This window comes from Molossus molossus, unplaced genomic scaffold (assembly GCF_014108415.1).
Source record: "Molossus molossus isolate mMolMol1 unplaced genomic scaffold, mMolMol1.p scaffold_m16_p_3, whole genome shotgun sequence".
NCBI lineage: Eukaryota > Metazoa > Chordata > Mammalia > Chiroptera > Molossidae > Molossus > Molossus molossus.
In genome coordinates, this window is record NW_023425366.1 from 27,855,038 (window position 1) to 27,870,474 (window position 15,437).

General features: G+C 43.4%; 1 protein-coding gene across 2 annotated transcripts in view; it reads right to left on the bottom strand.

Annotated features, from left to right (window-relative positions):
- Positions 1-13,492, bottom strand: part of OTULIN (OTU deubiquitinase with linear linkage specificity) — a 33,257-nt gene extending 19,765 nt beyond the window's left edge. The window contains exons 1-2 of one of the 2 annotated variants that reach the window (XM_036279614.1): positions 13,297-13,492; positions 3,280-3,356 (exon numbers count right to left, since the gene is read on the bottom strand). In XM_036279614.1, the coding sequence (XP_036135507.1) occupies positions 3,280-3,356; positions 13,297-13,472 (253 nt within the window). In that variant the 5' untranslated portion in view covers positions 13,473-13,492. The remainder of the gene's footprint in view (positions 1-3,279; positions 3,357-13,296) is intronic. The other variant, XM_036279613.1, reaches the window with a different exon arrangement.
- Positions 13,493-15,437: the final 1,945 nt, after the last annotated feature.

The window sequence follows — 15,437 nt, forward strand, 5'->3', positions numbered from 1 at the left end:
CCCACCACCTCAGGACTGAGAGGAGTGGGCAGGGGGCCTCACCTGGTCAAGAAGCCAGCCACCAGCCACAATCTTGTGCTGAGTCAGATGCACGCATGAGGCAGTGAAAGTGAGGAAATGGGGTTCTTGCATAGCTGATAGCATCAAAATGGTACTTTAATTCCCATCCTCCTGCTGTTTTTTGAGAGGAGGGTTCCAACAGCCACTGAATGCCATCCTCTAGGCCAGGGGCTAGAAGTACAGAGGCAGTGCCTGACCTCAAGCAGCGCAGAATATACAACAGCTCCTTTCTCTGTTTAATTGCTAAATACACTGACTCTATCAGGGAAGAATATTTCTAATGGGAAAAAGGGGGAGGCTGAAAAAAAGATGGTAACCAGGATATAAAATAAACAAAAGGTCTGGTCCTTAACCACCATGTGGTGACAAAGACAAGAATCAGACCCTTGGAAGATGAGAAGTTAAAGATGAACCCCACTAGAAAGCGGAGACTCAACCATTAACTATCAAAAAAGACCAGGCAAATTATGGGGGAAAGGGCAAGAATCACACACCTTTTCTATAGTGAGCCAGACAGTAAATAACAGGTTTTGGGGGCCATCAAGTTCTGTCACAACTACTCAACTTTACCATGCATGAAAGCCACCATGAACAATATGTAAACCAAGAAGTTCTCATAAAACTTTATGTACAAAACCAGGTGACACGTCAAATTTGGCTAGATAGCCAGAGTATGTTGACCCCTGGAGAAGGTGAAAGAGATCTTTTCACTAACAAAGAGAGAAGTTAAGGAAACTCTGGATTGCCTGGCTGGTGTGGCTCAGTGGTTGAGCATCGACCCATGCACCAAGAGGTCATCAGTTCGATTCCCAGTAAGGGCACAGGGTTGTGGGCCAAATCCCCTGTGGGTGGCATGCAGGAGGCGGCCAATCAATGTTCTCTCTCTCATCAATGTTTCTATTTCCTCCTCTCCCTTCCTCTCTCTCTAAAATCAATAAAGAAATAAAAAAAGAGAACTTTGTCTTGACCTGGGCTCTGACGTGGTGAAGAGGAAATCTCCCCTGAGAGTTCATAACCACAGGCCAGCTCTTACAGGGACAGGGCATGAATTCAGACTAGCCACAAGACCCTGGAAACACAAATCTAGAAATTCAGATAATTCAAGAGACGTGACACCCTGGGTGCCTGACAGAAACAAGGCCAAATTTTCTCATACTCAAGCCAAGTTGGACAAACTCTACACAGATACGCAAGAGTCAAGCTTACAATTCAAACTTTGAAGAAACAAGAAATAAGCAAAAATATCAACTGGCATAATTAGACCTACCAGGATTTTCAGAAAATGGAATGATTAGACCTACAAGGGTATGTTTCAAATGCTTAAATAAAGAAATAAATAGAAAATATGAGCAAAGAACAATAAACTATCAAAAACGACCAGGCAAATTTTGGGGAGAAAAACAGAACTCCAAAAAAGAAAGAAAAAAAAAAAACAGATCTGAATCAACTGTCCAGAATGCAACAGAGGCTACAAGATAAGAAATATATATGAAAGCATGTGTAACTGGGAGCTTTGACTGAATGAAGGCTGGCAATATCTAATTAGAGTTCTGGAAAGAGTAAATACAGAGAAGTGGAAAAAGGCAATATACATAAAAATAATGGCTGAGAATTCTCATGAATTGATTAAAACAGGTGCCCAGGGAGGGAAACAGAAAAAAATTCTCAAGCAATATGTTTAAAAAAAAAAATCCACGCTTACGAGTTATCAAGGAGAAACACCTAAGACAAAGAGAAGAAAAAAAGCACACAATCTATCAAGGATTAGACTGACCACAGTGTTTAAACTACAAGAGAAACCAGAAGACAACACAATAAAATCTTCAAAAAGATTAGAGAAAACAACTATTCATCTGGAGTTATTCAAGAAAGAAAGTGAAATTAAAAAAATTTTCAAACACACAGAGCTTCCCACCAACAGACCCTTACAGAGGCACTACAAAAGGATGTTATTTCAGAAAGGCAATGAATAAACCCAGAGGGCTGACATGCAAGAAAGAATATAAAGGGGTTCATTTTAATCTTAGACTAAAATGGAAGTGGCAAAGCCCACTGAAAGCTAAACCACCTGCACAGGGCTATAGTTGGTGGACAGAAAAGAATCATAACAGAGCCTTCAGAATGACAGAAAGTGAGAGGTCTCTGCAAATGTAGCAGAAATACACACTAGTCAAAGAAGCACTTCCTCCTCAGGAATATAACTAATAAGGACTCTGCATCAGAAGTGAATTTTGTGCAACTGCGGCAGTAGAAACCAAGCATCCTCTGCAATTTTATGGAGAATCAGAACAGTGTGGCCCAGGAACACAAATGACTGGACCACTACAAAGAACATCTCCTATGGCCACTAGTGAGGAATTCCACCAATTCCTTGTTGAGGAAGACTTGAAAATTATCAACAAAACCCCACTTTGTATCACTTCTTCCTAATTACACATATGGTAATACTTTTGTTAACCATAAAGTAAACAGAAGCTAGTTCTCAAAACAAACCAGTAGAACACACACATTACACAGGTAATAAAAGAGAAAATACCACGTGTGCCTCATCTATGGTACATCCCCAAATTGGAGCATCCCCACTTGGCTCCTGCACAAGACTAGCCAGAGACGTAAGGAGGTACTTCGTACACTGCCCTGTCAGCCTTGCCCACAGTGGAGGAAGCCAGGATGTAATGCCTCGCCCTAGCAGCAATGATATGTCAAAGGACTCTGACTGGGGTGAGAAGAGCAGGTATGACTGAGCAAAAACATGGACACAAAATCATGAAACGATGAGAGAATTAGTGCTACCGATCCCATGACCTCTCTTACAAGTCCATCAAATTCACGTGACCATCTGATGCAAAGACACATTTCTCTATTAGTCCTTCTATTTGAAATGAAAACTGCAGTGCAAATCCACATTCTCCCTCCAAGAATGTAAGGAAATCAAGAACTGAGAGGGAGTGGTGTCAAGAGAGTCAACAAACCCTCACAGGTGCAAAATGACATGAATGTAAAAAACACGGAGAATACTTTCATTAAAATGTTAAAACCTCAGGAAACAGTACTCACCAAACAGACTTCAGCAAAATGAGTAATCACACACAGCTAAGACCATATGCATATTTCCTAAAAAGTACATCTTAATATTTTATGAAAAGGGATATACTGATTTAACAGCATTTCCTACTATAAACAGTAAGAACTCTATAAATAAAACAATTCCAAACATACCTGATAAGCCTCTTTCATGTATAAGTAACTCCTTCTCCTTTTCTATTTCATCCGCAGCACGATACATGTCCTCTTCGCTAAAATCACACCAAATGAGACATTTCAAAACTTTGTTGCACTGACATTTTCCCTCTTATCACAAATGCAGATGCTTAAAAAATTGGTAAAACATTTAATTTTTTTAATATTACATAATAACAATATGATAAAATATGGGTCTTTCAGCTTAGATGCTCATTTTTCTATCATTTCACTTCAGAGTTTCTTTATTTAATTACTTATTTATTTAGTTATTCCTCACCTGAGGATATTTTTCCATTGATTTTTTTTAGAGACAGTGGAAGGGAGGGAGGGAGAGACAGAGAGAGAGAGAACAAAACATCGATGTGAGAGAGACGTCAATTGGTTGCCATTTGCACGACCCCACCTGGGAACCTACAATCGAGGTAACATGCCCTGGACCTGGAACTGACCCATTAAGGTACACGAACTGATGCTCTAACCGCTGAGTCAAATTGGCCAGGGTTTCTTACTTTATTATTATTATTATTCTATCCTCACCCGAGGACATTTTTGCATTTATCTTCAGATAGAGCGGGAGGGAGAGAGGGAGAAAGAGAGAGAGAAACATCGACATGAGAGAGACACATCAACTGGTTGCCACCAATAGGACCCCAACCAGGGCCGGGGACAAACTGCAACCGAGGTCCGTTCCCTTAGCAGGAACTGAACCCGGGACTCTCTGGTCCATGGCCGACACTCTAACCCTGAGCCAAACCAGCCAGGGCGGGTTTCTTACTTTAAATGAGACATTTTACATTACTCCATTTGCTATCTGGCTCTGAGGCCATTTTAATTGTAATGTCTATTAATGCCTCATCTATACATGTAAGCATCTCAGCATGTGTCTTATCAATGAAGCACTGTCAGATTCTATGAAGTTCCAAGAACAGATACAGTGCTATTAAAAGTGTTTCTATAGGAATGTAGGGTAACGAACCACTTTAATGTCACAAGCAAACTTTACAATAGCTACTCTAAAAGCAATAGGCAAGTATCAATTACTACAAGTCCCCAAAGCTAAAAAAAAAAATACCTCAGGGCTCCCCTGCTCCCTGACCTTCACATTCAAGCAAACAGCCCCATGTCCATTGAGATATCCCAACTGTCTGACATACTCCTACTGCTGCCATTGCGACTGACTTTGTACTTATATAACAGCTTCCTAAAGAGTCTCTAGTCTCACTTAGTGAACTAACAAGAACCTACTAAGTACCAGAAAGGGAGAAAACTCCACCGGGTGCTAGACAAGGAAGAACGGGACTTCTGGTTTTAGGATGCCTTCTCTCCCCCTCAACATGCACCACAACACAATGATGGGAAACAGAAACACTACCTCTGCTGAAACCACAAGACATGTGAAACTCCAAAAGTGGATGAAGGAGTAATAAATGATGGAGGACAGAGCCTCGCAGCCTATGGAAGGGCATCTGCTGAAGGGAAGACCAGTAAACCCTACAGAACCCCAGAAAGGCTTGGGAATTGGAGGTGCCAAGTATTCACAAGGCATAGGAGACACTCAGAGCTGAAAACAAGGAAACTAGCTGATATACATACAAGAAGTAATCAGACCCTCAATTTCCTATACTCCCTCCTGATGACAGCACACCCCCATCTTCAACAAGATAGGATGCTCCAAGCACAATGGAACACAGGAAACAGGAATTTAATTAGGTCAATAAACAATAAGGAATTAAGTGAATTGAAATACTTCCATCCCCAATTCCCTTAGTTTCCCCCACTTCTTGTCCATGGCCTGGTACAGCTGGGGGGAAGAGGAAAGGATGAGGGGAGAAAGAGACAGATGAACAGGGTGTGCTGAGAGCGGTGGCAAATCTAACATACCTACCTCTCCTCTCCCTACCCCACTGAAACCATTCAATGGCTCCCAAATAAGCAGGAAAGTCTAAAATCTGAACCTAACCCACCAGTCTAGCCAGTATTCCATGATTTGCCTATACACACCCACACCAGCCCAAGGTATCACAGCCTTGCACTTTCACACCTGTGACTGGCTCTACCTATTCCTTCTGCCTGACAGGTACATGGTCTAACATGTCAGGACACATGCTATGTGGTGACCCAGCTGTAGGATGGAGAGGGAACCCAGAGTTAGGTCAGGGTTTAACCACTCCTCACTGCAGCCCTTATTAGTCATATGACCATGGAACTAAGGTAACTACACCTCTCAGTGCCTAAATTTAACCACTGCAAAGGACAGTAAAAGTACCCACCTCAAAAGATTGTTGTAAGAAGAGACACATAAAACACTCAGCACTCAAAAGCTAGCTAGCTATTCCTATGAATTCTCATACTATATCCATTGCTGCAAAGTATTAATAAACAATTTGCCCAAAGATCATTTCTCTCTTTTTTTTAATCCTTACCAGAGGATATCTTTCTATTTATCTTCAAGAAGAGAGACAGGGAGAGAGAAACATCGACGTGAAAGGAACACATCAACTGGTTGCCTCCCACACGACCAGGGATGAACCATGACCGAAGTACGTGCCCTTGGTTGGATTCGAACCCAGGACTCATTGGTTCGTGGGCCAATGCTCTACCACTGAGCCAAACCAGCCAGGGCCAATGATCATTTCTAATCCCTTTTTTCTAAAATGAAGGTGATGGTGTGCGTGTGTGCCTATTTTTTTAATGTTCTGGGGTTGAGGGGCCATTTTAGGGAAAAGGTACTTTCCATGTACTCTGGCTTGTCAGATTTCAAGCAAAAGGTGTGATGTCACCCATGGAGTCCGTGCCAGAGTTCAAAGCACACAGAAACCAGATTCCCACAGACTATACATCAAACACCTAAAATAAAAAGTGACTAAATGTGTTAGTTCTTCTTTTGTTAATTTAATATCTTTCTCCCACCTTCCTAGCTTTATCAAATATGAAAAATTCTGATCCTATGAAACAGGCATTCAAGTGAATCATTTTCAAAATATTATCAGTAGCATATCTTTGGGCAAGCACTTCCCTAACCTTGGCCTCGGTTTTCTTATCTTCACAATGAGAAGACTGGACAAGATCTATATGATATACAGCAGCGATTTTCTACCTTTTCCATCTCGTGACAAACATAAAGTAATGGCTAAAATTCTGCAGCACACCAAAAAATATTTTTTTTTGGCCAATCTGACCAAAAAAAAAAAAAGGTATCATTTTAATTCATTCACACCAGATGGCTACTGTTATGGTGGCTGTTATTTTTATTTGACAATTTAAGGGAAAAGAGGTCAGTGCCCCTGACTAAACAGTCAGGTATTGCATATTCTAAACTTCCTGCAGCACACCAGTTGAAAATCGCTGATCTACATGGTTCCTCTTCCAGTTCTTACTTCTCACAGACCAGGAACCTATTTGTCCTTTTTTCACATTCTGCCTCAGCAAACTGTGTGGCTATGCTGCGTGCACACTGGGCTCTAATTTCTCCTCTTCTTTTTCAATCTACAAAATAACCAAAGCGCAATCGAAGCACCAGTGCCCAGATGGGGTTCTCTGAGCAAACGTTTCTCAGTATAGCCACAATTACAAATTCCCACAAAGGCCAACAGGAGAGGAACGGAAAGAAGTCAAAGGGAAGGCAGAAACAGAAAGCAAGATTATTGGAAATAAAAAAGGAGTGTTTCATGATATACAAAAGCAGCAAAGCAGAAATTGATAAATGGGGCCCCGAGTACCTTCAAATTACATTAGCCACAACTAGATTTCATTCACATCTTGTGCACAAATGTTTACTAACTTCCATCAAGGACATTTGCTAGCTTTCCAAGGCCACAAAGGAAATTGTAATATGGCCTTTAAAGCCACCTTAAAAATTATCCTAAAGCTGTATTTCCTTGGAGAACAAATAAGTTTTAAGTTTAAGCAATAAAGGTCAAAAAAGACATTTAATGGCTAAAATGAGATATTTATTCAACATAAGGTCAACCAACTAGAGTTGTTGTGTGAGAGCAAGAAAAACTAATTTTATTTAAGAAAATGCTTCACTCAATAAACTTTTGCTTTAACTTTAAGTATCAAAATATTAAAGGTGAAAATAACAAAATAAAATTATATAAAGCTGTAAATCTGAAATAGCTAGGTTTGAATTTCTATTATGGGAAAGGAAAACAGTGAAAACAATGATAGGAAAGGGATAGTAAATAAGATAAAATATTGCAGTTTCAGAAATTTTATAACTGCCAAGTTGGAGCGGGGGTGGGGAATATCCACCATTTGGCACAACAGCGGCCACTAAAGCCCACAGACTTAAATGATCATCACAGCAAAGTTTCCTTCTAGAAAACACACAGACACCCAGAAAAGTAAGACAGAATTATAAATGTGATTTGATTTCTTGGGGATCGTGGCTTGAGAGTAACACTCAATTATATAGTTGAGTGAGATTTTAAAACCAAAGCCCTAGCCACTGTGGCTCAGCGGTTAGAGTGCCAGCCCGTGGACCTGAGAGTCCCAGGTCCGGTTCCCGCTAAGAGCACATGCCTTGGTTGTAATTTGTCCCTGGCCCCGGTTGGGGCCGTGTGGGTGGCAACCAGTTGATGGGTCTCTCTCACGTCAATGTTTCTCTCTCTCTCCCTCCCACTCTATCTGAAGATAAATGCAAAAATGTCCTCAGGTGAGGATAAAAAAATTTTTTAAACCAAAATGTTAGCAATTCTTCCTTAAAAAAATTTTAGTTTAGTACCATAATGTTATTTTAAAGTGTATATATTCAAGCTCCCATTTTCTCTTAAACTAGAGGTAACACATTTTATTCTTTTTTTTTTTAAAGGAAAGTATCCACTTTACGTTTTATTTTTTATTTTTATTTATTTGTTTTAGAGAGAAGAAGGGAGAGGGAGAGAGAGAGAGAGAGAAACATCAATGAGAGAGACCATCCACTGGCTGCCTCCTGCATGCCCCCCACTGGGGATCAGGCCCACAACCTGGGCACGTGCCCTGACCAGGAATCAAACTGGCGACCTCTTGGTGCATGGGTCCACGCTCAACCACTGAACCACACCAGCCATGCACACATTTCATTCTTAATATTAAGGCAATATACACCATTGGGTAAGTTACATGATATTGCATTCTTAATTATAACCTTCCTCTTGCTCTGTTCAATGACGTGCATAATAATAAAATTTTTAAACTACACATAAACAAAATTATACCATTCCTAAGAACAAAAGCTATAAGCTAAAAACCCAGTGAAGCAGCAGACATTTCTGTGAAGCCAATTTTTCAATTTCTGATACAAGTAAAGATGTAATATGAAAAAAATCTATGCTGACATATATACAAAGCTAACAAGACAGCATTTGAATCACTCACCCTTATGAACACTTATACCAACTTCCCCTTGTCTAAAAAAAGCTAAACTGAATATGAGTTTGTTCAGCTCTCTGAACTTGAATACCGCAGTTCATGCTTAACTTGGTCTGTCGTAGGAGACTAATGGCCCAGGCAGTGTTGGTAAGACAGTGTCAACCACTGTGATACCAATGTACCTTCCCACACAGGAAAAGCAAAGACCACTCAACCCAGCCTTTCTCTACTGCTTACCAGTTGTAGAGATGGGTAAACAACATACCAAATGCAGGAAAGTACCAGCACCCAGGCCAAAATTCCACCTCACTTCTGAAACTGGACTTTCCATGACTGGCTCATGCTACTCCATGTCATTTCCAGAGGTATATGGGGACAACCCAGAATCCTCAACAATGAGGTTTGATTCTCAGAGAAATTCAAGCTCTAAACCCTGAATCAGGCTCTACATTCAGGTGGGGAAGGGGCGAGAGGGAGCAGCTGTTACCCCATCAACATATCCCCTTGGAGTTCATGAGGTGTGAGGTGGTTGGGGAAACACATTGGCACAACATTTAGCAACAACCAAGAACAATGGTTTAACAATTTGTTGTTCACAGACCTTCTGAGAAGCCATAGCTTTCATCAGAACCTCAGCCCGGAAAAACATAAAGACATAAAATTTGGCCTTCAATTTCAGAGGAGTTCACAGACATGCTCCGCCCACACACCCACAGCCAGTCGGCAGACCTCAGATTCAAACCCTGTCCCACCATCAGGCAAGCAGACAAAGAAAAGCCATAGAGCAGTCTTGCTTCTCAATTCCCTAAGCATGTCTGGCTTGGCCCGCAAGGGCTATAGTATGGATTAGCTAAGGGCAAGAAGTGGATACAGCTTAAGTTTCAAATGTAGGAGTGGGGTGAGCAGGGGATAGAGCATGAGACTTGCTGATACAAGTAATGAGGAAGTGTCAAAAAAAAGTCAACTGAGCCTGGCCAGCTTGGCTCAGTGACAGAGCACTGGCCTGTGGACCAGTGTGGCAAGTTCAATTCTGATCAAGGACACATACCTCGGTTGCAGTTCAGTCCCTGGCCCTGGTCAGAGCAGTGCAGGAGGCAACCAACTGATGTGTCTCTCTCACATTGATGTTTCTCTCTCTCTTCCACTCTCTCTGAAGATAAAAATGGAAAAAAGTATCCTCAGGTGAGGATTTAAAAAAAAAAAAAAGTCAACTGAATCTGATCTGGCCGAAGAGGTCTTTAAATGGGACCCTAAGTCATCTTATGATCCACCCTCAGGGCTTGCTTGGAGGGGAGGGTACAGGGATGCCAGTCAACCACAGCTCTCAAATGAGTTAAAAAGGAAAAGAAAGAAGGAAGGAAGGAGATGAAGGGGAAAAGATTTAGAAAGTAGCTTGTCCATGTGGTGTTTATGTCATGCTTCCCCACTACACCTCTCCCTTGTAAAATGCAGCGAGCTTAGTCTAAAGCAGCAATTTTCAACCTTTTTCATCTCACAGCACAAATAAAATAATTATTAAAATTCTGTGGCACACCAAAAAAATATATTTTTTGCCAATCTGACAAAAAATAGGTATCATTTTGATCCATTCACACCAAACAGCTATTGTTGTGTTGGCTGTTTTCATTTTATTTAAATCCTCACCCGAGGATATGCTTCTTGATTTTAGAGAAAGGGGAAGGGAGAGAGAACCATCGATGTGAGAGAGAACATGGATAGGTTGCCTTCCGTATGTGCCCTGACTGGGGATCAAACCCAAAACCTACGTATATAGGGTAACGCTCCAACCAACAGCCAGGGTGGCTGTTGCAATATTTATTTGGCAATCTAAGGGAAAAGAGGTCAGTGCCCCTGACTAAATAGTCAGGTATTATATGTTTTAAAAATTCTTGTAGCACACCAGTTGAAAATCACTGATCTAGAGTAATCAGTATCTCACAGTACTGCCCGGGAAATGATCCTCCCTTCCCATACACATCACTGCACTCTTCCAAGAGTCACATCCCAAATGATTAATGACTGTAAAGTTGGGCTATGGTTTGTATTCATAATTACCATCTACTGAATGTATTAAAAATGACTGCAGGGTATCTCAAAATAGTTTATGGGGTTTCATACATTCAGGTACAAATATTTCGCTCAATTCCTGTGCAGGGCAAACCCAATTCTTTGGGTGAAAACAAACGTGGCTGCAATGACAAAAATAAATAGTTTAAAAAGCATTTTAGGGCTCTGGCCAGTGTGGCTCATTTGACTGAGTGTCATACCATACACCCAAAAGGTAACCACTTAGATTCCCAGTTAGGACACATGCCAGGGTTGCAGGCTCGATCCCCAATAGGGGGACTGCAAGAGGCAGCTCATCGATGTTTCTCTCTCTCCCTCTCCCTTCCACTCTCTAAAATCAGTAACAACATATTTAAAATAAAATAAAATAAAGTAAAAAGCATTTTAGGTTGCAATTCAGGCATTACACTATTTATTTAAATCTATGCCCAACTATTAAGCTACATATTTCATCATGTAAGAACTGATGTGCACATATTATATTGCAAACTATAAAGTAAGCAGTTTATGTGATACAGTAGTTTCTCTAGCCCTTAAGAAAAGATCACAGAGCAAAGAGGAATGGTCTCATTGCCTATATAATAGGCAAGAAAGCTCAAAATACAAGATGTGGTTTTCAGAAGCTGTTGACAACTAGTTATCTTTACCTCCTTTCCCTTGCTCCCTCTTGTTCTCTTATGAGAGTTAAAGGGGAATAAGATAATCAAAGACAACAAAAGCAGGAGGAAAAATAGATTAAGCTCTAAACAAACTGCAAACTGAAACATCTATTCCAGGAAACAAAAATCTGAAGTTTGCTGTCATAAATCATGTCCCTCTACCTGCTTTGCTGAGGAAGCCAGATAAAGATGGGAGGAGGTTCCTACCCAGGCATCAGGGAACTTGGCCCTGAAACCTAGTGCCTGTCTCCCTGGTCACACTGTATCTAGCCATCTGCAACTCAGTTTCCTAATGTGTAAAATAACAAACTTTAGGCTGGGTTTTTTAGATTCCTTGCAGCTGTCTATAATTCTACTGACAGTAGACAGAGGAGGTCGCCAAACCTTTACATCAGGAAGGAGTGCTCCTTCCACACCATGACCCATTTCCCCAGGTGCTCAGACTTTGGAAACCACAGCCAGCAGGAATAGTTGCCAAATAACTATGTATACTTTAGAGAACATAATCAATTCATAGTTTCTGCATCACCCAAGGGACATGAAGCTGCTCAGGCCAAGGCTGGACGCAGCATCTGAGGGCCGAGGCCATTAGGTGGGGGCAGAAGTGAAGTAGTAGCAGTTAGAAACCCACATGGGCTATGGAGGGGAGGGGCAGAGGCAGAAGACACTCCTATTTTACCATTGCAAACTCTGAGGTAGGTCTCCAACTTATGGAGCAAAATTGAAGCCACAAGTCGTGGGCCCGCTTGGTGGTTTCAATTACAATATAAAATAAAATTCTATTAAAAAATCAGGACATTTCATACAAAAGTCAGATATCTAAATTTTTTTTTTTTTTAATATAGAAAAGCCAGCCACAATAGGCTGAAACTTAGCAGACTACCCCCAACAGGGACAGGTCCAGCTCTCCAGGAACACCAACCTGGCCAGCTTTACTCAGGTTACCTGCCTCACTCCTGGGGGCAGGTGTTTGAGACTTCCTACTCTAAATACTTCCCAGTAAGAATTAAGTGTGGATAATTACATCCCAAAGGGTGCTCAATAAATGAGAATATCATAGTCCATGGTAAAGAACCACGCAAAGGACAGTTATTTTAATATGCTATCTGCATAAGAGACCTGCAGCAGACCCATTTTTAGGAAATCCAAAACTTTAAAAAACAGCATTTAAACACATCTTACAATTCAACTTTACAGCCAATTACACTATCTGTCAAACTATCTCGGTGCTTTCCTCAATTTGGGAATTCAAAGGCATTTACATGTACTTATAAATTGGCAAGTGTGGAAAAAGTTTCAGCCTCCAAGTTTATATTCTGCTTCCACCCCCACCCCCACGCCCTTGCAGAAACTATAAACGCTTCCGATTTATGCCGCCTTCTTCACAGTTCTGCAAGGAATTGATCTAACCCGCACTGCCTTCCGTATTTAAAAATAAAGGGGCAGTGGGGATATCTGCTTAAGCCGTTAAATTGGGTCGGACTCCGTCCAGTCCATCAACAGGTGGGACGCTCATCAAGCGGGGACTTGCCTTCAAGAACACACATGTCGCGTGGCTCCATTTTCCTACCAGGTTGAAGGGGAAAACCCACTGGGTGTTAGTTATAATAGGCTTCTCGGGTTTGTTTCCCAAGTTTCTGGAGCGTTCCTTAACTTCAGAGTTATGGAGATACAGTAGCCAAAAAATCGGGGGAGGAGGCACTAGATGACCAAAACCACAAGGAACCCTCGGGAGAACCATCTGCACTCGGACGGCGGTCCAAGCGTCCGTAAACTCCTCTGCCCCGACTACCTCATTTAGATCCCAGGGTACGAGGGCCCTCCGCCGGCTGCTCCCGAGCCCACCCCACGCCCAGCCTTCCCGACCGGACCGAGCCGGTGCCCCCTCCCACCCCCGCCGCGCCCCGCGACTCACTGCTCGGCCGGGCATCGCAACGCGGCCAGAGACTGCCCGCCGGCCTCCGCCTTCCCGCCCTCCCGCGCCGCGGCTCTGATGGGGCCCGGAGACGCGGCCCCCGCCTCCCGCGCCAGCTTCTCAGCACAGCTCCCGCCGGGCCACGCTCCAGGCTGGGGCATGGTCCCCCGACTCATAAGGCCGCCGACAACGGCGGCGGCGCCGCAGGGGTCAGCGCCTCCGGCGATCCGGAGCCCCTCCCGCTGGGGCGCCCGGCGGTGGCCGCCGCCGCTCCACTGCCCGCCGGCTTCCGACGGTGCACAGAGCGCTTCCGGGCGCGTCACCGCCGCCCGCCCCGCGGCCTCTGACCCTCACCCAGGGGGCGCGGCCCGCGAGGGCGGGGAAAGGGCGAGAGGGTGTCCAGGAACGCGGAGCCTGCGCATGCGCCTGCGCGGGCTGAGCTGCCGGCGTGGAGTCGCCAGACGCGGCGTGGCCACGCACGGCGCATGCTCCGCCCCCTCGAGCCGTCAGTTTGCTGCAGAGCTTGTGGTGAGCCCTCCTTGTCGTGGGCCTTGTCGTGGGCCTTGTCGTGGGCCTTGTCGTGGGCCTTGTCGTGGGCCTTGTCGTGGATGTCGCAGGCAGCGCGGGGCGTAAGAGGAGGGAAAGGACCGGGCGCATAGCGGGACAGGTCCTCGGTGAGGAGGAGGAGGAAGCCCGACCCGAGGTGTACAGGCGCTGACAGATTTGGGCACATTGCAGTGTCACTCTGGGCTTCCGAGTGTTGCTCTGCGCCGACCTGCATTTCCTCGACTATAAAGAGGGATGTGGGCAGATTGAGTGATCGCGGCTTTCTGGCTTTCCCTGGGTGACAGTTCCGTCACCACCCGCCCCCGACTTCGGAAGACTTTGGCCTTCGATGGGGCGTCGGGCTTGTCGTCCAAGGGCTGGGAGTTACAGTCCCTCCCCTGCGTGAGGGCGGGAAGAGCGAACCTCTTCTACTGGACAGTTCAGCAAACGCATCAGTGTGGTTCTTGGACGGTGTTCTTTCAAATAGAAAGTTTGATTTTAGAGGGACAAGAGCAAAAGGAAAATATGTACAGACTTCAAAGACCAGAGGATGAAACGTTTCACCTCTGGGGAGGGGATAGAGGAGTAACCTCTAAAGATGAGCCGCAGCCATGAGTGCAAGGGGCATTATCAAACAAAAAAGTGCAGAACCAGGGTATAGAAGGAGGGGATGGCATGGCAGTTGAGAAACCTGCAAGTGTTCAGGGGCAACACAGATAGGTAGCAGGGGATTTGAATAAAAGATGAAACATGGAAGGATACGGTAAACCAGATCATGAAAAGCCACCTTAGGCTAATTAGGGAGCTGTGCTTCATCCTCAATGAAGGACAGGAAGGACTGTTTTGGAAGATCACTTTGTTTGCAGTTAGAAAAAAGATTGGAAAAGGGCAAGACTGGGAGACCAGGGTAGGGAGATTAAATGGTACAGGGCACCAAAGTGAGAAACTGGATGGAAAGAATATTTGCATTTTAAGAAAAAGAACTCTGTTTTTTTTCCCCTTTAATTTTAAATTGTAAAAATCAGCAAAACTAAAAGAATATATTAGGTATCTTATGGATATTAAAGGTATGGGTTTATATTGGGTTGAATGGTGTCCCTCAAAATTCATGTCTACCTGGAGCCTCAATGGGACCTTTTTGGGAAATAGGGTCTTTGCAGATTTAATCAGTTAAGATGAGGTAATGCTGGATTAGACAGGGCCCTAAATCTAATGACTGGTGTCCTTATAAGAGAGGATGCAGAGATATATGGACACAGAAGGAATAAGGACATGTGAAGACGGAAGCAGAGATTGGAGTGATGTAGCTACAAGCTGAGAAATACCAGGAGCCAGTAGGAGCTAGGAAGAGGCAAGGACAGTTTATTCCAAAGGGCCTTTAGAAGAAGCGTAGCCCTGCTGACAACTGATTTCAAATATCTAGCCTCCAGATATCTGTGAGAGAATAAATTTCTGTTGTTTTAAGTCACTCAGTTTATGGTACTTCGCTATAGCATCCCTAGGAATCTAATACAGGGATCAAGAAGAAAGATTATAAAGTACTACCAGGCTGCATTTATTGATATGGGCCCAGTAAGATATTCTAGATACATTTT